Source organism: Acanthaster planci, linkage group LG05 (genome assembly GCF_054643075.1).
Source record: "Acanthaster planci isolate LZ-2023a linkage group LG05, COTS_SCS, whole genome shotgun sequence".
Taxonomy (NCBI): domain Eukaryota; kingdom Metazoa; phylum Echinodermata; class Asteroidea; order Valvatida; family Acanthasteridae; genus Acanthaster; species Acanthaster planci.
The window spans coordinates 5901190-5923969 of NC_141781.1; the positions used below are offsets into that span (position 1 = coordinate 5901190).

Below are 22780 nucleotides of genomic sequence, written 5' to 3' on the forward strand. Positions count from 1 at the left end.
CCATTATAAATCGGTCGTAGTGAAGTTTCTACGCCGAGCGAGGCCTTGTATTGTCCATCAACTGTGGAGGACTTAAAGAGAACGTAACTCATCGCAGAATTTTGCAACCTCGAACGGCTCTGTCAGGCCTACGCGGACGACAGCGTTGGGATTCCACACGACAGGTGACCGCTACCAGGGGGCAGCCCGCAGAATGCCACGACTACGGCGACGGACATCCGCCCCTGCTCGTCTACAGGACGGCGCTCGGCCCAGTAAGAAAGCTCGGCGGGGATCCCGGGCTCCCGCAGTTGTACAGGGAGCTGTGCGCCGGCACACAGCCGCAACGGTGACTCGACGTGGACAGGGAGATGTCAACGACTCCAGTCGCTCGCCACCGTCAGTACCTACAGCGGCGCCGACGGAGGTACCTGCAGCACCTTCACTGGGCGTGGCGGCACAGCCAGGAGTCTGTCAGCCAGGGGATGCTACCACCCTGCCCATGGGTCACCAGCCCGTTCGCCCGATGCCGCCAAAACCGGAACTGCAGGATGGCGGCCTTCCTCGAACATCTAGCCAGGCTTCACAAGGGTTGAGTGAGTTTTCCGACGCAAGTTTCATGCATGCCGCGCGCCGTAGATGAGGGACATACGCCTAATTTGACCGGGGCCCCGGAATTGAATCTGGCCGGTGCCATCGGTGGTTTCAGTAACGGTATAAGGTTTACAAATGTTGCAATGGGGTGTCTCCAAGGCGTTTTGGCTGCCCCTACTCCTATTCCCCGCTTAGGATCTGCATCCTTGTTGGGGGAGGGGGGCTAATTTCGCAATCAGTGAAAGAGAAGATATTGTTGCGCACCCGCAAAATCTTGGAATTCTAGCGCCCCCTAGTTTTACTCGTTCTCGGTCCTTACATTTCTCAGGGTCTCTTATTTAGCTCAGCTATGCATTATGGACATGTAGCAGAGACGCTAATTTTGTATTAAGTTATTCATGCTGTACTCTGGCGTGATTGCGTGTTCCTTCACTTCTTGTGTTTTTTTCTGCTCAGTTTTGGCATGTCGAAATTCCCCTCCACGTGGCTGCGTGGTTGGGCGTGGTAAGGTTCCCTGAAATGCTAATGTCCAGAAACCTCAGACTTTGTAACTGTCAATCATTCGCCACAGATGACCGGGTAAGCACTTTCACACACCCGGCTCTACACTTTGTACACGTGACTTCTTATTCTGTATTTTACCTTTTTACACACGACACTTGGATTCTTGCACACGACTCTAGCAGGAAGTCATGTGACCCTTTGAGATGGAAGACTTTCATTGGTTCAGCTGTTCAGCGACGCTCATATTTTATTAATTCCTAAAGCCTCGAGAATCCTATAAGTATAGCAGATTTTCCCTAGTTCGTCGGTCAGGTGCGGCGGACCAAACCCTTGTTGCGAGAGTGGTACCTAACGTAGTGCGGCGGTTGGACCCTTTCCGAGAGAAGTGCGATAGTAACCATTCTTATGGCGAAGAAATGTAACTATATGAATGGCTAGCTTAGCTTGGACCGATGCGAGAGCGGTACGAACTAGCCCAGGGTGCTAGCGAGAGTCGTAGCGGCCCGTCACCGCTACGTCCGAACCGATTGCTGGGCGATACTCCCCCGTGTCCCTCGCCACCTTTGTCTTTCTAACTAGCCCCTGTCCTCCCGTTTCTACGCTGAGCCAATGGTACATGGTGCGGCGACTTTATCATTGCGCTCATCACGTTGCGGTCTGAGCGGCAGTGCGGTCGGTACATACCGGCGCTGGCTCCGTCCAGCCCTTGCTGGTCACCGTGGTGGTCCGGGACAGCTCCCACCACGGCCCGGCCCGATGAGTGTAGCCTAGCTGTGCGATGCTACACTCACGTACCGTACCCACTCCGTCTGACCTTCATTTCCAATGGTCCTGCCAAACCGTATTTCAGTTACACTCGTATACAACTTCGCCTCTCTAAAAGTTTGCCTTTTGTGTGTTGTATTATGTTAAGTTACACCTTCTTCAAACCCACATTGAACTTTGATGAAGAGAAGTGAGAGCAATAAACCAACCATACAGTTTGACTGTCGCCCAAACCCCTTGTTTCACGTCCACCTTTTGATAAATTGTTCACCCCAAATATCACATCCCGTAGACACTAATAAAGTCCATGCTACCATCGACTTGACATTTAGGGAACGCGACAAATATGGAAAAACGAGTACGTTGATATGTCTCTCTGCTATTTGCAGATAGCGCAGCGTCACTTATCGCAAAGGCTCATAAAGACCCCGAGGTTGCACTTGTCGTTGAGGGTGATAGGATGTTTCTGCGGCCTAGCTTGTCCCCCACCGGCCGCCAGGACAAGCTAGATTCGTGGGACAAGTGGGTCTCTGCATTCCACTCTTTTATGGCTATATACCTCATGAAGTTTCCCAATAGGGCCATGGAACTGCTTAAGTACACCGAGATCGTGCGCACAGCCGCTGTACAATTTCCGGGCTATGGGTGGCGATCGTATGACGAACAGTTTCGTCTTCGGAAGGCCACGCAACCCGATCGATCATGGGCTGAGTTGGATGTGGAGTTGTGGTTAACGGTGGGGGCGTCTGCCGTTGGCTCAGCCAGCAACACCACTCAGATAACTGTCATTCCGCGCGGAAGTAGTCGGGTGTGTTTTGCTTTTAATAGCCCGGGCGGTTGTAAATACTTAGGCTGTACCAGCATCATTGTGCCAAGTGTACATGGTCGGGCCACGGTTCGCACGTGTGCCGATTCGATGGCAGCCATTGAAACACGTAACCAGTAATGGGGTCATAAAGGGCCGAAGAAACGGGGATTCCCCCATCACGAGCGTGATGTGAACCTCGCGGGCGTGACAGGGGTTGCACAAAGCGCAGACGTGAGTATCCCAAAGAATGCGTGACCGGCTGCTGCCAGTAATCCCTATTTTCGTACTCCCAACTCCGATTAATGTACCCTTGTTTCTGAACTGGTTAGAGTCGTTCGATAACACTGCACATGGACAGATACTGAGTGAGGGTTTTTCAGTGGGACTTTTCTTGGGTTTCAGTTGGCTTCGGGTGAGCAGGGATTCCGAGCCCCTTCGCTCTGTAACATCAAACCCCCTGATTGTTAGAGAAAAACTTGCTAAAGAAATTCATGCCGACCGCAATGCTGGCCCCTTCCCAACGCGCCCACTTAAGAATCTACAATGCTCTCCGATCGGCCTCGTACCTAATATAAGAAAGAGCCAGGCTCGTATTGCTTAAGTCACCATTTATCATTTCCGTATGGCACCCCTATCAATGACTTTATCCGTCCTGAGCAGTGCAGGGTGAATTACGCATCTTTTGACGTGGCAGTACATGTGGTCTTGAAGGCGGGGAATGGTGCATATTTGGCCAAATCTGATATCAAGTCTACTTTTCGAATTTCGGCTTTTACCAGCTTCCCCGAGGGATCACGAGTTATTAGGCTTTCAGTTCGAGGACCACTTTTATTATGACAAATGCTTGCCGATGGGGTGCTCCATTTCATGTGCGCTCTTTGAAAAGTTCAGCACGTTCCTCGAATCCCGTGTGCGTCTCATGACACAGGGAGGCGGTGCTACGCATTATTTGGACGACTTTCTCTTTGTGGCTGCCACAAAAGACGGATGCCAGGGTTGCTTGAACAATTTTCTAACCGTGTGCAATGCACTGGGGGTCCCTATCGCTCAAGAGAAAACAGCAGGCCCAACGCAGGTCATTACATACCTTGGGCTCGAAATTGATACAGTTGATAAACAAATGCGAGTCCCACGTTCGCGGCCAATTCGCGGGATAAGGTGCAGCAGTCCGTTTTGCTGGTATCGGATGTTACATTGAGGGATGGTAATATAACTTCCGGTCAGTCAGTACTCCTCAATATGCGCCATACCAAAACGAATCAGCATGGACCCCCCACAGCAGGTCCGTATTTTTCAATCAGCGACGCCTGCTATACCCAGCAAGAAATGAGAACGAGGGGTACCCCCCCACATGTCCAATCCCTATACACATTCCAGACTATTGTTACTTAACACTCCCCCCCCAAGATGTCTGAAAGGAATTCCCCAGATTCCTGCGAGACAATGACCAACACAAAGCAGGGGGGGTTCTCTCCGTCTCATACCTTGCTGCATATGACGCCTGCACTTTGTCCGGTCACAGCACTCACTAAATTCCTCCAAGTTCGCCCCCAAATACAGGGCCCTTTGTTCTGCCACATCAACGGCCAACCCCTTACTCGGTTTCAGTTTCACAAGGTGTTGCAATTAGCTTTATCGGTTTGCGGTCTAGGGGATGGTCATTACCGATCCCACTCCTTCCGGATGGGCGCCGCTTCGACGGCCTTTGCCATGGGGGTCCCCTTTGAGGACATTCAGCGAATGGGCCGATGGCGTTCAGACGCCCTTAAATGTTACCTGCGTCCCTTGCCACTATCCAATGTGCCTGGGGTTTAGCAATGCCTTTCTCTGTTTTCATTTACTCGTATACATGTACCAGCATCGAGTTCTCGATGTGCGTGGATTGTTGGTGATTCCCTGATCCGATGGGCTACTTTTGACGTGGCCGTTCCTATTCAAGTAGTTCCAGTGGTGGGAAATTTAGATTGCATGATACTGACTTATTAAAGTTCTTAAAACAAGCACTGGGTTACGTAAAGGTTTCTTCCTTTATGTTGTGCATGAAAAACTAGCGTTAGTAAATATTATACTCTTGCGTTCTTTAGGTTGATAGTACCTGATTATCATATTGTGCCTGGAATTAAATACATCGAGAGCCGTTTTGGACGTTCTCGACTCAGTGATCGTGGGTATCATTGACATTCTTGACTAACGCCCTTAAGTTTGGGCGTTTACTTGGAATTTATGCCTTAGGGAGTTCTCGTTGTCATGGGTATCACGTTTGTACAGGGTTTAGCTCAATGTGCATGGTTTTATGCGAGGTGGCTGCAGGTGCTGCCTCGTGTACCGGTTTGGCCAATATACATATGTTGGTATTCCGGTGGATCCATATCGAAGCTGTGGCATACACACCCACACTCAAAATGGTTTGCCTGCTTTCCTTCTTTTTGAGTATAATAGCTGAGTATTGTCAAATGTCAGCATACATGTAATTCAACCAGTTTAGCGTAACGATAAAACTGCACGCAGTGCATGTTACTAGCACAGAAAAGGTTGCCTTCATTACCCAATCCAATCGAAATCAATCCAATATCCAACTGTGGACAATGTGCTTCTTTGTTTCTTTGAATTGTTAAACTGAGCTAAGAACAGAAAACGGGGATTTCTGTTTGCTACATTTTATTGGATCCAGTGGGTCTCAAACTTTTTTATTGCTGAATTTGCTTCAAGAACAGCTCAGTGGCTAACGGTAATACTTGGCTCAAGAAATCCACTTTACCTGTCCAGTTTCAGCCTCCAGCTGCTCAAACAACTTGATGCTGTAATAGTGAAGTTTTTTAATGTTGATGACGGGATGATAGAAAGTTGTCAATCCAGCCTGCAAGTAGAGTCCAAACAAATTGGAAAAACAAAGGCACAATCTTCAAGCAAATTTGATTTAAAACAAAAAAGAGCACATGTACTTGCACCATGAGACTATGTAGTAATAATGGAAACCAAACACTAATGTAGCGGTCCGGCCTCCGGCCGATCGCTGGAGGGCGGCGGTCCGTCCATCACTGAAGGGGGAATTGGAGCAGACTGGATTTCTTTTATTTTGCCATCATTATAATCACAACTGCCTAGACAATCAAACCGGTGCTAATCTATGTAATTCCCGGCCGGGCCCTCACGACGTCCATCCACTCAGTCGTGTCGCACAGCACACCCCGCTCTCCCGAAAAAACCTTGGAAACCCGCCCGACTTTAGTGCCGCCAAAAAGTATCACATTGTAGGCCACTTCCGGCCGATAGGCAAGACTTACAGAAAATACTTGTACTGTACATGTACATTCTGTGCACCCGCGTGGGCCAAATCACGCCATGAAGACGTGCACAAAGTTCAAAGGTCACACAATTCGCTAAATTAGATGGGGAATTCCCAGATCCCTACATGTTCCCTGCTTGAAGACCACGCGACCCGAGTGGTCCCAATCAACAAACTTTTTTCCAGAATGAGAGAATCATATTTACAACACAATAATCTTAACTTTCCAGTTATACATAATTTCCGTATGTATTCACTCCTGTAAACTGCAAGACACAACTTCTGCAGGGAAATCAGCCATGGAAAGGTACAATACATAAACAACGAATAAGTGACCAACAAATGTGGGAATGAATTCAATCACAAGGCCAAAAATAGCTACTAAATGGCCTGTACGAAAAAAGCACAGAACAATTTAAACAGCAATATTCTCAAGGAACACATCCTAAAGCGGATGTGAAACAACTATCTGGTATCTTTGGCTCATTTTCTCTGATGGGAAGTTACATCATCGTTACTCCCAAACAGGGCAGGTTCCCTGCTTTTTTCGCACGCTTTATTCTGCAAATACAAAGTTACACTTTGGAAAGCCCAACAATTGCCAAAGTTTACAAAAAGATATTTTATAACACCTGCAAAACATCATTAGTGAAAGTGCTGACTAAAATATTTCATTGCATCGTTCACTATGAGTTGTAGAACACACTTTATGTATAAAACCAGGGTTGGGCAACAACAATCAATGGATTTGAAGCACAACACCCAACTAAATAGTTAGAATGAAGAGCCAGACATTACAAATTACAAACATTCCTGCACAAATGATAATAGTTAAAGTAAATATGTTAACAGTCTCTTGAACCAAGACACCATAATCCTAGTAAATACAGGGTTATGAAAAGTGCTTTAATACACATGACAAACAATGAGATGGAGAAACTAGCAAACAATCCCGCGAACAACAAAAAAGTGCAACCAACGGTACTGTATGGCAGTCTCTCATACAAGGAGAACATTGCAAATCTCGCTCAATAAAAACAAGCAAGCTGAACTCATCAACTGTTCAGATAAAACATAATTTTGCACTGAAGCACTCCAGGAACCGTCTGTCATTAATAGTACATACGGTTAAATAATGGACATATGGAATAGGGAAATAAGATATTTCCTTAACTGGCATTATAAAAAGATGGTGACAAGCCAAACAAAGTCTCACATCAGACTAGGGAATGTAAACAACCCCTTATTTAAAAGTGAGGAAAGTGAGCTGGAATTTACCAACTGCACAAACAATGGCATACAATTCACCTCAATGCTACAACAGCAAAAACCAAAACCCGTCACTTACAATACATAGGGTCAAAAGAGGAAAATGTCAAGTGATTTCCATTCCTAATAACAGTGACAGCAAGGACTTGCAAGTATCTAGCGAACATTTCTCCATCACACTGTATATTACGAGTGGTAACAACAAAAGTTGTTCAAAATTGACTTGTGGGAGATAAATACTTCAAACCCACACAATTTTCAAACAGATGGATATTTGCTACACATGTTAAAGTTCAAACAAGTAAAGTGATAGTACAACACAACTCGGTTTTCAATCACAACTCTATACAGCACTGACAAAGGGAGGTCATCACCGTGTCCTGCTATACAGGCAGCCCTTGTCAGGCCAGTGATTAAGTTATAGCATTTGGCCACCCAGGATACCACTTCCCTGCTTTTTCCTGGGTCCTATCCTCAAGGGAAGGTATCCATACCTTAGTGTCTGTACATGACAGAACATAACTGGTATCCACTGATCCTACTGAAAACTGTGGCCAACACGCTTGGTTCACCACCTTGACAGGTAAAACCTCATTGCAACACTTGTGCGCACCTGCAGTAAGCTCTAGAGATGCGAAACATTTTGTGTCTTCACAAGAAGGTGTACTATTTTGCAACTCACAGGATGCACTCTGAAAAAGGACACCATCAAATTCAGACACAATGAGAGTACCAACAATCTGAGGATTTTTAATAACTGTACTCTCTTTCTCGAAACAATGAGGGTCTTCAGTACTACTGTTTCCCTCTTCAACAACAGAACGAGGACAGGGAGATACAACACCACACCCCTCCTCTGAAATATCACGAGACACAGGAGAATCTTCAAATTCTTCCTCAGAACAATCTCCCTCAAAAGACACATTCTCAAAATCATCATCTCTAAAAAAACTCTACGGAGTTACTGGACAGATCAACGTTACACTCCAAAACCTCATGATTATCACACGGCTCACTGAAAGCTAGAGTAGGTGCAACTTCTTGCTCAAATAGAGAGCACATGTTCTCAATAATTATATTATTTGTATCAGCAAATATGCCTAAAATGTCCGCCATGACCTTATCAAAATCAACATCAGAATGAGTTGACAAATTCCAAATTGTGGCTTCTACGGCAAAATCTTTGACTGCATGGACCAATGTTTCCACAAGCCTTTCATTACGAACGGCAAGTGCATCTTTAAGCACTGTAAGTGCAGCCATGATTACAAAGGTTAAGTCAAACTTCACATGCAGGGTACAATGACCCAATAAACAAGGCCGTCAATAAGGGATACATGATAACATACTGTACACACTGGTAATACATGATGTACATAGGCTACTCACACAAGGACCTTATTCTATAAATATAAGCTGATAAGGCAAGCACAGTACTGGAGTGTAAAATGCTAACCGCCATGACAAGAAATGGGGAAATTAAGTGCAACTCTAACATTCAGGCACTTCTAAAAAATGTGCTCAACATATGCCATTAAACATGTGGCAAATACAACAAACAGCTTAAAACAAAGCCTTACACCTACATGGATAGCACATTGAAAAACTTCACAAATCTTCCCCAAAATACAAGGAATAAATCATGACATTGTCACAAAGTTTATCTTGAAACTTACAAATCAAAAGTAAGACGGAATGTTTTCCTTAAAAGTTGTAGGCTAAATCAGTACTCGTGCACAGCTTAAACAATAACTACATAATACTTATAAATGTAGTTCGAATTAAATTGAGTGAGTGGTAGACGACACCTCCGTCAAAAGGGAAATCCTTGTTCCTCGACCATCGCGGCAAACTCCGGCTTCCCGGGGTGTTCCAGTCCAATATTCAGCCTGAACTTGGCTTGGCTTGATCACCGCCAACTGGAAACGGCAAAGACCGGAAAAACTACAGCCTCGTGTCTCCTTCCCGTCCGATGCATCACCAAAGTAGCCGTAACATGGACATCAGGGACTGTCCGGACTGATGATTCGGAAGAACCTCCATGGTCAAAATCGTGTAGCCTCATTACGAAGCCACCGTAACTGTCCATGGCATCAGGCAAAGCAGGGGCTGAAAATGAAACACACATGCCTGCCAAAACAGTAGCCTCCATCCGACGACGCCATTTTTGTAGCGGTTCGGCCCCTGGCCGATCGCTCGGGGGGCGGCGGTCCGTCCGCCACTGAAGGGGGAATTGGAGGCCAGGCAGGCAAAAAGAAAGTTCAGCAGACACTGAAAGACTTGGGTGTTCAAGCGGACTCAGTGGATTTCTTTTATAATCACAACTGCTTGGACAATTAAACCGGTGCTAATCTACGTGATCCCCGGCCGAGCCATCACAACGTCCATCCACCCAGTCGTCTCACACAGCACTCCCCGCTTTCCCCCCAAAACCTTGGAAACCCGCCTGACTTTAGTGCCACCAAAAAGTATCACATTGTAGGCCACTTCCGGCCGACAGGTAAGACTTACAGAAAGCACTTGGGCTGTACATGTCCATTCTGTGCACCCACGTGGGCCCAATCACGTCTTGAAGACGGGCACAAGGTTCAAAGGTCACACAAGAAACCACGCTAAATTAGATGGGGAATTCCCAGATCCCTACACTAACTATAGTGGACCTTTGTTCAACTCGAAGTCATATGGCTATTGATAACTAGTGTGATCACTCACACAGCTGGTGATGGAGCTAACCCCTGTAGGTTGAGGCTAGTCCATCACTGAAAAGTGCAACTGATCAAAGAAAATAGTTACAGTTCACAAAGGTCTTAAACTTTTCCTGACTTTGAATCAGTTCTAGACACTGTGCTTCAAAGCGTATTTTTGAGGTACAGAGAAATTCTGCCTTTTGAATCCTGAGACAGTTTATCCTTCGGAGTAGCATGAAGCCCTATTGAGATAAACACTGGCTGATCTTTCGTACTTTCTTTAACACAACAACCTCCTCAAAACCTCCTTGTGGATTTTGAAGGGTTTAGTTTCATTCTAGCATACACTCCAAAGGTAGGCACATTTTAGTGTGTATTTTAAGTGCAAATATCCACAGGCTGAATCTGAGCCGCCCCCTTCCTACTTTTCAGACTCAATAAAGGTCTTGATCACTATGGACCACAAGCAAACCTAAGGCACTCAGGTGATTGAGTCAATACATGTACTCACCGCATGCCACGTGGATCCTGCTGTCAGCTCAGACTTCTCCAGGAGTACCACGTCTTTCATGCCGGCCTTGGCCAGGTGGTAGGCTATGCTGGTCCCGACACATCCTCCCCCAATGACCACCACCTCTGCTGTCTCCTTCAGCCTTTTGCTGAGCTTTCCGGACGTTGCTTGCCCATTGCTATGGAAGAAAAATCCAGCATGATTTACATCTCTAATTGTGCATGAAATATACACGTAACTGGATTCTACCTCATCCATTCCAATTAAAAAAAAGTTGTGAAAAACTTTAACCATGTCAAAAACAGGTTTTTAAAGCTCTCTTTAGTGTCAGTTGCACATCTGGATGCGTGTGTAACAGTAGTCCAAAAAGGGAGCAAAGAAATATGCTCTGAAAACGAGTTCACGCACAGGTGGCTTCAGTTGTGATGAACTCCCACACAAAGGCAACACTCACGGGAGCCATGACATCAATAGACGGGGAACATGGTGAAACATGTCTGCCTCCCCTACCAACTATTTTAATATGTTAACCCACCTTCCCCACAGCTGCTAAGCTGTAGCGACCTTTCAACCAGCATCCCCCCCTTAATCTCAAGAAACAATCAACGTCCACTCACTCTACCTAAAACTATGCCTGTTGCTCCCAGTGGAGAACGAAGCTAAAGATGGCAGCCATTCCCGGCCCAAGTCACGGGCCAGCTGCTGACGCGACCTCAGGAACGCCTCTGTGATTCGTCGATACAGCATGCTAGCAATCTGTCTAGCAGAAATCTACAGCAGGTTGGAAGTTACATGGGCAAGATGCGACAAGCTAGCCGGCCTCGATCGATCAATCAGTGTTGGAGCAGGATCATCCAAAATCAACAGCTACATAACATAAAGTCACGCACATGTTAAGTCTACAAATATGTAAAAATTTGGCACTGGTTCACATTTTCTTGCTGATTAGTTAATTATGGACAGTAAACTTTATTAATGTATTGGCCATCTTAAATTGAAAGTGAGGTAAACTTTTTCAGTCTGAGACTAAAAATAACAGCATCGAAAAAAACACATTCAAGCTAGTTTGTGTTAATAATAATTTAAAATACATTTATGTGATAAATTACAATATTTTGAGCCACTTTTAAAATACAACACTGCAAATGAGGTTCGCAACACTATAGAAAAAAGTCTAGTACTACTTACAGATTCTAGATTCTGTGAACAAGATAAAATGCCGCATGGATGGGCTTCCAGAGCTACGGCTAGGTCTATTGTCTTCGCATCTCCACGCATTTCCAATGGAGCGAAGACCTAGCTCTAGACAATCTCTTGTAGACAATAGACCTAGCCGTAGCTCTGGAAGCCCACATGGGAATGCACGAAGTGGTGAAGGCCGGGAAACATCCTGATTGCGACTGCCACTAAGGTCTTAGCAAACAAGGAAATTGACAGATGCCTTTTAATCATACTTATTTAGGTCACTGAGGCAAATTTTACCTGCTTCAAGAATCAAGAACTGATGTTTTTGAACAATTTCCGAAGGATTTTCAACTGTTCGGCAATCTATCTGCCTCTTTATTCCTATTCATCGTGCCGTGCCAAGCAATTATGTCCAGTCATGGTTCAGTGCAGGTACTAGGTCAGTACTGCTAGTGATGCAATGCTAAAATTAATCCTGGACAAAATAGTTGGAACACCTCGTGGGAAGCGCGGTGAAAAGATCCCCCGCCTCCCCAGTTCATTAATTGTTGCGCTCATTGTTTTATTGGACCAAGATTGGGCCCAACTTACCCAACGAGTAAAAAAACAAATGACAGGGGGCAAAAAAAGTAACCAAAAAAAATGACAGGGGGCAAGGGGGTGCAATGTTCGAACGAGGTTTGTCCAGGATTGTAGCCAGTGCTACTCGTGCACGGCCGGCCGGCCGGGCTTACGCACAGCGTCATGTTCAACGATGCTCTTACTAATATTATGTCCGGGTCGCACACGGGCAGCCGAGGGCACGGGTATTCGCTGGGGGAGGGGCAAGTTACGACACTAGGCTGCTCCCGTTTAAATCTCTCGCCTCTCTCTCCTCTCAAGTATCTCACATTAAAAATGAAAAAAAAAGTTATCAGATGTTTTAATGAGATTGTTATGAGGTGCCAAGTATGAATAAGTAAAAATTACTCTCATAACTATTAATCATAACATTCAGTTTTCTGCCCAACTGATTATACCCTGACATATGACACATTTCGTCTTGAACAATTATATGTAAATAAATGTTTGCCAACTCTTATCAAATGTAACTATAATGAAATTTGTATAGCTGCATCGTTTCTTTGTTAATAATCATTAAGAAGTAGGAAGGTAAGCAAAGAAATCAGTATAAATCAAAAAGTCTTTAGGCCTTTTATTTATAGGAATAGGAATTTTTCAATAAAAGTACTAACTTTAAAAAATAATTCAGTTGCTCCAAACATTATTGGTAATTCAGTATCAAATGATATTATTTATAAATAATGACACGATGCTGACAATTATTTGTAAATAATGCAGTCACAAAGGTCACTACTGATAATGAAAACCGACAATAAGTTACATATATAAAACGTGAAAATCAGTTATATCCTTTTTAGTTATATTATGCTTGATGAAATTGGCCAGAAAACTGAAGTATTAGATAAATAATCTGATATGCACAACCCTGTTAAATAATTAATATCAACATGCCACCTCATAGCCATCTGGTAAACAAATTTGATATAGAAGGTTTGCATGGCTGCCATCTTGCAGGTCAATGCAATACGTATGTATACGTACTACGAAGGTTTCCCTGTGGTACAAAACAAAGTGTCTGCAAGACTGCTACCACGCAAATTACAAATTTTAACAAAAATTTTGAAACGTATCCCGAGATGTGGGGCAGATATAGACCACCATAGTAGTGACAACCGCCCGTAGGCCACCAGTACAGGGCCCAGGTTGGTACCGACGTACGTACGTCCAGTGCCCATTGGCTAGAAAACTTTGAGCAAAGAACAAGTCCGAGCACAGTCCAAGTTAAAATCAAGACTTACCGTGAACTTGCCTTGTCAGTCTTCGATGGTATCGTCAAGGAGACGAATACCTATAAATTAAAAATGTGGATGCAGCAAAGACAGCTCCGTCTACACCTCCTATAAAAAGGGTAAACGAACTTACGTTTCTAAAGTCCAGTACAGAGTACAGGAACAGATCGGTTTAACGCCCTTACAAATTGGCTGTGCGGTACCGGAGTCTGTTGGAAGTTATACCGGCTTCATTTGTGGCATGTCTTATTTTCAGCTGAAAAAATGCCTTTCGGACATGAGCTAAGTTGCAAAAGATACCTTAAAACTTAATAAAAGTTTCGGGAAAGAGAATACTCTATGGCTCATCATGGAAGGGTAGATGTACTCATGGGCGGAAATCTCTCCTCGATCGTGGGGGGGACATGAATTTACACTTTTTGTGCAAATCTTGTTTATTATGTTATTCCATTATTTTATAAAAACTTAAAGTGGGAAATCCTCGATCCATCAAGTCCTTTAGAATTTTGTTTTGCTTAAAACATGGAGGGGACATTCGACATTGTGTCCCCTTGTACCAAATTCATTGGGGGACTTGTCCCCCCGGGTTTTTCGCCCATGGATGTACTAGGCCTACACCACGAGATAAAGCGGTCTATATTTGTTTGTATCCTTACTCTGCCGCGGATTCTATTTAATTTATGCGATGACTTATTAACATTATTTGAATACATACGAACAGTTGGTCTATATGAATAGAAAATGTGTTGAAACTTATATACCAGCAAGTGTAAAGACTGTCTCTACGGGAAATTTTTGAACCAAGCTCTGCAGAGCGGAATGCGTGAAATGCACAACGCCCACACCTGTCCTATGCATCAGATGACATAACTGCCTAGGAAGGAATTTCCTTTTTTGTGACTTCACCTACTTATCTTTATTCATCAGTGTGTTCGAATTTCGATGAGATACTCTTTATCTCATCAGTTGAACCGAATTAAAGACACGAACACCAGACTGACTGTTTGTCAGCGACTTGATCTGGGTGAAAAAAAAAATAAATCGTGGAAGAGCGAGACAAACGATAGTGCATCTATACCCCCAGAAAATAAGAGGCTTGTTTTTACAACATTCAATTACATACAACAAGGGCTCGAAGAATTAGGAACGGTGTTGGGAGTAGTAGGTATCACTTATGTTGAATTTAATGTGAAGTTATAAAACCACAGGACCCGTTTTAATTGCTTCATTTGGTTGACAAATGCCCAAGTTAGTGCAGATCCTGATTCTGTGACAAGCCTTGAAAGTAGAGGGACCAACACTGTGTACATAATTGCAGCAAAGATAAATGGCTTCAGAGGGGACTAAATTTTCAAAAGAGAAATTAGCTTCACTAACAAAGGAAAAAACGAAAATACAAAAAACAAAAAACAAAAGTGAGGTTTTCCAGCGTGAGAATGCGAGAGTAAATGTGTCCATTGAACCGGAGTTAATCTTAGCGTGATAATAGAGATTTCAGAACGGTGGCTTTGGAGAGAGATTTCAGAGAGATGGTCCAAAAGTACATGTATCACATTACTTTACTACTTGGGGGAGGGGGGCGGGGAGTGCTGAAACTAAATCACTGGGGGTCATTCTTCATGATAGCGATCGCTTCAGTGGTGTAATCGCTAACAATACCTCCCTGTCTACCTCGTACTCCGTCGAGCAAAAAGTCAAACAATGCTTGACTTAGTGGCGGCTTCATTTCGCAAATCTGTAACGCATTCGTACAATAGGCAAACAGCATATCACTGACACTGGAAAAATCGTGTTCAAGAACGGACAGAATTCCGTTTCACTGAAGGCCGGTTCATACTCCATGCGAAAGGGAACATGAATGCAAATTTTTTTTCGGATCAAATATTAATTAATTGCGCTACGCCGAATTCGCAAAAGTTGAACACATTTTAACTGGAACAGAATTTCGCTACAAATCTCACGACGTCTAATTCGCTTCGCTTTCGCATTCGCGTGAAGTATGAAACCAGCATTAACATCCCCGCCATTTAAACTAGTCGAATTCTTTTCCTTCTCTGCCGTGTATTTGCTGATAGAATTTGCAAAGCAGCAGCAAACCACGCACAGCCACAGAATTTTTTGTCCTGCACAATATCTATTAACCTTACGGTGACTTCTGAAAGAAAGGGTTGCTAATCGCATACAGATCTCCATTCCCTGTGCGAAACCGAATCGTCCTAATGACCCAGGCAAAAGGCCTTGCTGGGCTATATCCGTTCTAATTAATAAGGTCGAAAGCGACCACCGGACATCCTTGAAAAGTCACTATTTCTATAAGGACATCAGTTCAAAGTTGATAAGGTTGATTGTGTGAACGTACACCATATCTCCTAAGACAACGGTTTCCTTCCTTGAGTGATTGTTGCTAGAAAAAAAATTAGGGCTTGCAACGGCAAAACCATAATTTTATGTTTAATTTTTGTCTTTGCCCCACTGGGGTCTTCAAACAAGGTTCGCTAATGTGGATTTACTGGTATACGTTCAAGCTACATTCACACACGTATATCAGATTCAAGGTTAATTGTGGTGAAAACTGGATTTTTGAGGTCAGATTATGATTATATCAAGCATTCAGCTTCACGGAATGCATACATGTACATGTTTATGTGACGTCGAAATTAAAAGTCTACTTGAGGTAAACTAACTCTCATTGCCAAAATGTAAGGTACTGATGGTTGATTTACAGGGACTGCTTCGGGAAAGTACTGGTGGATCAAATATCGTTGAATTTTTTCCCCAGGGTAGTTTCACCAAGGTATGCATATAAAAGTGCTTTCCGTTGATAACCGTCAAGGTAGCAAGCGTGTTGGCCTGTCCTTTGTCCAGGCGGGGCGGCCTTTGAGGTCACTACCAACATCATCATCACCTGACACGGTCCAGATGGGACAGAGAGATTACAGTTCAAGGTGAAGCTGCAGCAAAGTGAGCCTGTGTTACACAGAATTAACTTCAAGTTGAGCAGCAAACAAGGCGATAAACAGATTGCAAACATCGCAACAAGCCTTTTCCCCGCCTCCTGAGCATGGTCACTCTCTGGAGAGCATATAATCGGAGGGTGCACAAGATATCTTCAGCGGACACTTCAAATCTTCATATATCCCTCACTTTTTCCGTCATTTGAGTGTTTTGGGTGGTCGGCAAATTGTGGCTGGCTTTCAATCTAAAGGAAACTGTAAAGAATAACTCAAAAATATCTCACGCAGTTTCCAAGTCATCGAATAAAAAATTGCTTACTGTTAACTGTTGTGGCACCAACCATCAACTCCTCTGCGAAGTATACGGCAATATTATCAGAGAGCGCTATTGTTCGACTGAATCTCGCTGTTTAATTCGACTTTTGTTGGTTGGACCGGAGTTTTGTAGAATACTTGGTTTAATTAAAAAATAACCCCTCAAATAAATCCTCTAAAAAAAAACCTTTACGTCCACAATTGATAACAGATTATTCTTTGCAGAATGGGTTGGGTTTTTTTAAGTTAAAAGAGATATTTGTGGAGGAGGGAAAAAGTTATTGTTGATGTTTCTGTTGCCGTGTTGTCAATCAATTGTGGTGTTGCTGCCTCTTGAGTCAAATTGATAAGTTTGGAGATCTATACGGCCATTTTCTTTATAACGTGAAAGTCCAAAATCACCTTTTAAAAAGGCCATTTAGTCTTCGGTTTGTTTTATTGAAAGTGATGAAACAAACCCATTGTTACAGTTGTAACTATGTCCTAGATTCACTGTTGTCGTTTAAATGTCTCATGTTATAAAGGGGTTGTTATAAAAGGATGTAGGGCGGATCATAATAGACGGCTGATTAAGGGAAAATGTGCAAATACACTTTTTTGTATCGCGAAGACTTTGCAAGAAAATGAAATTCATGTGTTCACTTCAACTCAATATTTGACACTTCCTGTTCTCAAAGTTGTAACCTCCAAACTGGAGTGTCTCGATTATGGGATCATGCGTTTCCTAGTTCATCTTTTCTTATATCAGTGCATGAGCTCGTGTGTGTTCATAGCGGACTAGTGCACGCCAAGTATCCTTGAAAACTCTCTACCTTCAATACGTTGCCATGAAGCGGACTCACACATTGCAAGGCCGGCGCCGGAAAACTGCATTATTTAATTAACAAGCTCAAAATCGAGGAAGGTGGTTTCAGTGCAGTTTAGGAGACTGGAGACTTTTGTTGCAGCTTGTGGATTAGCCAGCCGACAAAAAAAATTAAAAAACGCTTTTTCTGACGTTTATATGAAATCCATTCTTTTTAGACTACAGTTTTCAAGTGGAAAACAAGAACAGTTTAGAGTAAAAGACTACTTTCAAAACTACATGACACCCTTAGCCAAGCGGCGACTTAAGCCACCCCTGTTACGTATTGCAAATAGACGCTTCCATTTTTGGAGGTGGTATACAGTTCGGGAGGATGATGTTTAACCAATCAGCGCTGCTCTTGAAGTTCGGAGCCTTGGTCAACACGCTGTCGCAGCGGTATAAGACCGATGCCCCAAACCAGGCTCAGCGTATTTGGGCGCGGGTTCTTGTATCCAAGATCATCATCTGTAGGTATAGGCCTAGTTGTATCAACATGAAGCTGTTCTTGGTGGTCGCCGTAGTCCTGCTTGTGGCTTACACACAGGAGACAAAGGCTTGGGAGGACGGAGACAAGGCACCGACTTACAAAGGTACGTTTTGCAAACTTTCAGGTCATTTAAGTCCAGTGCCCTTTGTGTGTGTTTCCTTGTCTTATCTCGTATCATCTCATCTGTTCTAATCTCATTTTGCGCACTAAATTTGGGGACATGATCCGGTGGTTGTCATTCCCCGACCCCTAAATTTTATTCCAGATTGGAAGGAGGCCACGAAAAACTATTTGGACTCCAACGGTTGCAGTTGCTCAAGTGGGTCGTGCAAATGTTGCCTCGGATTCAAGGTCGTTGGCAAAAAGATCAATGGTGGGTAAGCCGTGTTTTGAATTGTATTAGTGCTAAGAAATTACTCAGTACAATCAACAATTATTTCAATTGGATTGGCATTCCTACAGAAACAAAAATGGCAATGTACTTGAACTGTGTCTCGTGTGGACCGAATGTACCATTTAATGTCTTGCGTATGTGCGGGCATACATCAGCCTAGTCTTGGTTCCAAGACGTTACTATCCGTGAACGCTTTAGCGCGGTATATTTTGCCAGTCAACAGAGGACGCTATGTGACGGACGAGGTCTGTATTCGTACAATAATCTATTAGACATAAATAACCTAATAAGGTTATTTATGTCTGTGGATAATCTTGCACAATCGGCCGTCACATAGCGCCCTCTGTTGACTGGCAAAACTTACTGCACGAACACAGCTGGTATTAATTATTAGTAACGTCTTGGAACGAAGACTGACATCCGCCAGGCAAGACAGCCTCGACGGACTCATTGTGATAATCATGTTACTCCAGCTTTATTTCATAAAATCAGATGTATCGATACAGTAATAATCATACAGTTTGCTTCTGAAAAACACGGGTTCACATTTACTTGTGATGATTAACGCGACCACCTAATACAAGGTGTTCACACTTCGCTGTCAAGTTCATTCTCAGACTGGTTATCGTACATGTATAAACTTCTTAAAACCTCGACTTCGAGTTATCTCACCGTTAATCCCGTCGTCACGCACAGCTTGCTCATTTCAAGTACTTTCGACTGTTCGTGTAAGTGTTTCAGCAAACTAGGAGGTGATTGTTATTTTTTTATTGTACGGTTGACTGTTACAGCCTGCGCTACGATGGAGTACAGTGCCAACAGTATTAAGATGGCTCTGAAGTTCCTGGGAAGTACTGTCACTAGTGCTTCATTTTTAGGTAGGTACACCCATTCTCGGTTTGATAAAGATCATGGCCTTAAAACCTACCAGTGGCACACCGGGGGGTGGGGCGCGCAGGGGTCCCGCTGAGCCCCTTCCCCTGTGTTTTTATCAACAGCATGCACCACCAAAATTACAAGGACAATATTTGGAAACATAAGTCCGGTCCACACGGAGAAATTAGCTGAATTGTTCATCAACGGTAGATTACATGAAACAGAAATTTTACGTTTTCCTTTAAAATGCATGTACTGTGGTATTTTCTCATTTCTTTCTTTCATTGTCATTTGTCAGTAACTGACGACAAGTATGAATCTTGCGGCAAAAAGAGTGGCATCAAGGTATGCGTGTCTCTGGTCGACGTCAGGAAGACTTCCAACTCTTTCTCGGCCAAAACAAAGATCAAGGTGAAGGGTGTGGGTAGCAAAACCTCTGGCAGATTTACCCTCCAGTGGTAGATGGTGCGCCATCTGCCAACTATGCAGCTTACAGGCGTAGTTGGTAACAATTTTGCCTTCAAATCCACACAGCATGGCAAAAAGCATACACTGTAACATTCTGCTAGATTAGCTGTCAACCTTACTTGTTTGAAGTCTCATCAATATAGACAAATCCTGATATTACTGCGAGCCAGGCCTTCCTGTTCGCACGCAGGTGGTACACGCGCGTTACATTCCTCTCTGACCATTAGGGTATCTCGACCACCTGCCAAGGTGCTCTCTCGCTCGCGCTGAAGTTGAGACATCCGTGAGTGCGATGTCCTCCCCGCAGAAAACGGTGTCTCGTGAGATTTATCTATAACATGTGTTACACTAAGTTGATTTTGATTGTTAGACTTGATTCTGTTTATAGAAACACCCCCGTCAGGAACTTCGAACTAATTTGAAAATAGACTTCCCCACCTCTCAGCCTAGTGACCACTGTTTCGTTCACCGGCTGTGTGGCTACAATCCGTGAATAATAAACGGGAAAACCAAAACAAACATTGATTTCCCCTTCTTTTTTGTCCTTCCAAACTTAATTTGCTAAATGTATTCCATTTTAAAGGCGATCATACAATGTTTGAGAGGGCACAGTACAGTATCGAGATGGCATAAGTGAATTTATGTAATTCAGGACAAACGAGTTTGTGGCGACGGTTCTGAAAAACTGTCAAGCCGTAAGAAGAAGGCTATATTTAGTGTGCCACATATAAAGAAATGGAAGACCACTTTCTCCGTCAGAGCACATGTAGAAATTACATCACACCCAATAAAGATGACTGCCACATTGAATCGTGTGACAGACCCCTTTACTTTTAGCTGCTTCTCCAGAACTTTGTAATACTCCACTTTTACAAATAATGGTATTTTGCTTCCTGTATCAAAACCCTCGCACGATCGTCATCTGATTAAATAATTATAAAGCAATAGAAAACCATATGCCACCAATGCTCAAAGTCATGAAACAATGAAGTACCAAAAAAAAACATAACATGCGGGATAATGTTCAGAACATTGTTTGGGTGATTGCCCTAAATGTAAGTGTCCAAAAATTATCCAAATTTCATCATGTCGAATTTACCGAAAAAGATTGCACAAATGTGTAAACTTATGTCACAAAAATTGAGTACAAATTGTATTCTGTCTCTTCATATTTTCATTGCTGTGCACCAAATAATTACCCTCAGTAAATTTTCAAGGCTTTCTTTCATTACCCAATTATATACACACCACTTATTCAAATATTTATTAAAAATACGGTTCGGTGTGTAAGACTTGTGGATATGGAAATAAATACACAGTCAAAGCTGTGGTCCTTGGCTTACATCATCATAAAGCGGGAAATAGAAACGTGACACGTGATTATCGAATTGGCACCTTTAGAGACCCTTGTCTCCTGTTCGAGTCAAACCTTTGTCAGTGGCACGTCATGTGGATGAGGTTTTTGCAGAACCTCATTAATTTCATTTACTGAAGGTATGATACTCAGTCTCCCTCATTGTGAAATGTCCTTCATTGTCATCAAAAGAATCTCAGCTCTGTTATATAAAGCAACCCAAACGATAAGGTCGTAACTTGCACAAATACAATCACGTAAACCAGGAGATAGGGCTGGTGATGATGAAGGGTGCCAGGGCAACATTCCACGCATTAGATCTAATTCACAAATCGGCCCTTTTGAATTGAAAGCGAGGTTAACTTTTCTATTGTGGGAAATAAACAGTAAATTTATAGCAAGGAAAGAAATGTTACAGATAAATTTCATTTTCATTGATGAAACATTTGAAATTGCTAATTCATTATTTCTAAACATTTTTAATTAAGCAACACTGAAAAACGACAGTGAGGGACGGGTTAGAAAGTAGTCTAAATGCTTCGTGTAGAAGAGTTCATGGAATGAGACGGATTCAGGGAACATGACCAAAAAAGGTTATCAGGTCTATTAAAAAGTTCCTTTTGCATTTTTGCCCAATACGACCATGCAGTGTTTATGCTGGCCTGCTGGAAATTATGTACTTATAGGGTGTCACGCACAAAGATCTAAGGTGACCCACGCAGCAGTGAAGTACAACAACAAATCTGTCAACACCCCCCCCGGAAAATCCGTTCAAATACAGAGCAGCTTTGGATTTAAAAAATGAGCTCTCTGTCTAAAGGAGATCATCTTCACGAGGGTTCACAAATCACGATTCATGATTACAGATGGCAGCCTCTTGAATATGAAACATATTACGTTAGGCTTGACTTGTACGGTGACTCGTGCTGGTTTATCTACTTCCAAGGACGTGTGATAGGTTGGTCAACATCAGAAATTACTTAACTAGCCCTTGTTAATTCTAAGGAAGAGACAATTATACACTGAAACACGTGGCAGAGTTCAGAGCGTCATTGACTAGAAATATGGATTCGAGTAAGACAGAACCATTAAGTACACAATGTTCTCATATCAACGGCAGTTTGTTCCCCCTTTAAAGCATAAATTACAGTTTCTCTTTAGTTTCCATAAATAATTCAGTTTTTTGATAAAACTAACACCTTGTCTTGAGCTGCCTCTGAAGTTTAAATCTGATGTCGAGGATAATACAAACGGCCTTCTCAACACGAGTTAAAATAATGCCCTCACATAGATGTGACACCCTAGAACTCCACAGATTTTACAGTCTTAGATTACTCAAGTCATATCATACATTTGGAGCCTGGAGTGTGAATACGTCTTCAAATCTTATCTATAAACACTTCAATTCATTTATCGGCCTTTTGATTGTATAAAAGTCAAAGTGAGAGATGAACGCAGGATAAACATCTGGCTTTATTTGAAAAGGGCAGTATCTCCTTGCTTCAAAGATAAACGACTCTCAGTTGTCAATCAGTGACATTGTGTGTGATAACAAGTGAGGTACGTCTTTTCATCAATTCTGGACTGGCTCCCACAGTGACTCCTTCATCACACGGTCAACAGTGTGAATGAAGATTGGAAACC

At 43.2% G+C, this 22780-nt stretch overlaps 2 protein-coding genes and 1 pseudogene across 4 annotated transcripts in view; 2 read left to right on the forward strand and 1 right to left on the reverse strand.

Annotated features, from left to right (window-relative positions):
* LOC110988587 (dimethylglycine dehydrogenase, mitochondrial-like) overlaps positions 1-13570 on the reverse strand; it is a 31013-nt gene extending 17443 nt beyond the window's left edge. For 2 of the 3 annotated variants that reach the window (XM_087136920.1, XM_087136919.1), the window contains exons 1-4: positions 13451-13570; positions 11026-11270; positions 10404-10581; positions 5409-5507 (exon numbers count right to left, since the gene is read on the reverse strand). In XM_087136920.1, coding sequence (XP_086993046.1) covers positions 5409-5507; positions 10404-10581; positions 11026-11150 — 402 coding nt within the window. In that variant the 5' untranslated portion in view covers positions 11151-11270; positions 13451-13570. Of the gene's footprint in view, position 1; positions 1620-5408; positions 5508-10403; positions 10582-11025; positions 11271-13450 lie in introns of those variants that run through there. The other variant, XM_087136921.1, reaches the window with a different exon arrangement.
* On the forward strand, positions 194-2772 carry LOC147799038 (uncharacterized; annotated as a pseudogene).
* A 4402-nt stretch (positions 13571-17972) lies between the features above and the next one.
* On the forward strand, positions 17973-21719 carry LOC110988598 (uncharacterized). The gene is made up of 4 exons (XM_022252295.2): positions 17973-18147; positions 18310-18417; positions 19230-19316; positions 19613-21719. Exons 1-4 carry the CDS (start codon positions 18051-18053, stop codon positions 19774-19776), a joined length of 456 nt encoding a protein of 151 aa, XP_022107987.1. The 5' UTR covers positions 17973-18050; the 3' UTR covers positions 19777-21719.
* Positions 21720-22780: the final 1061 nt, after the last annotated feature.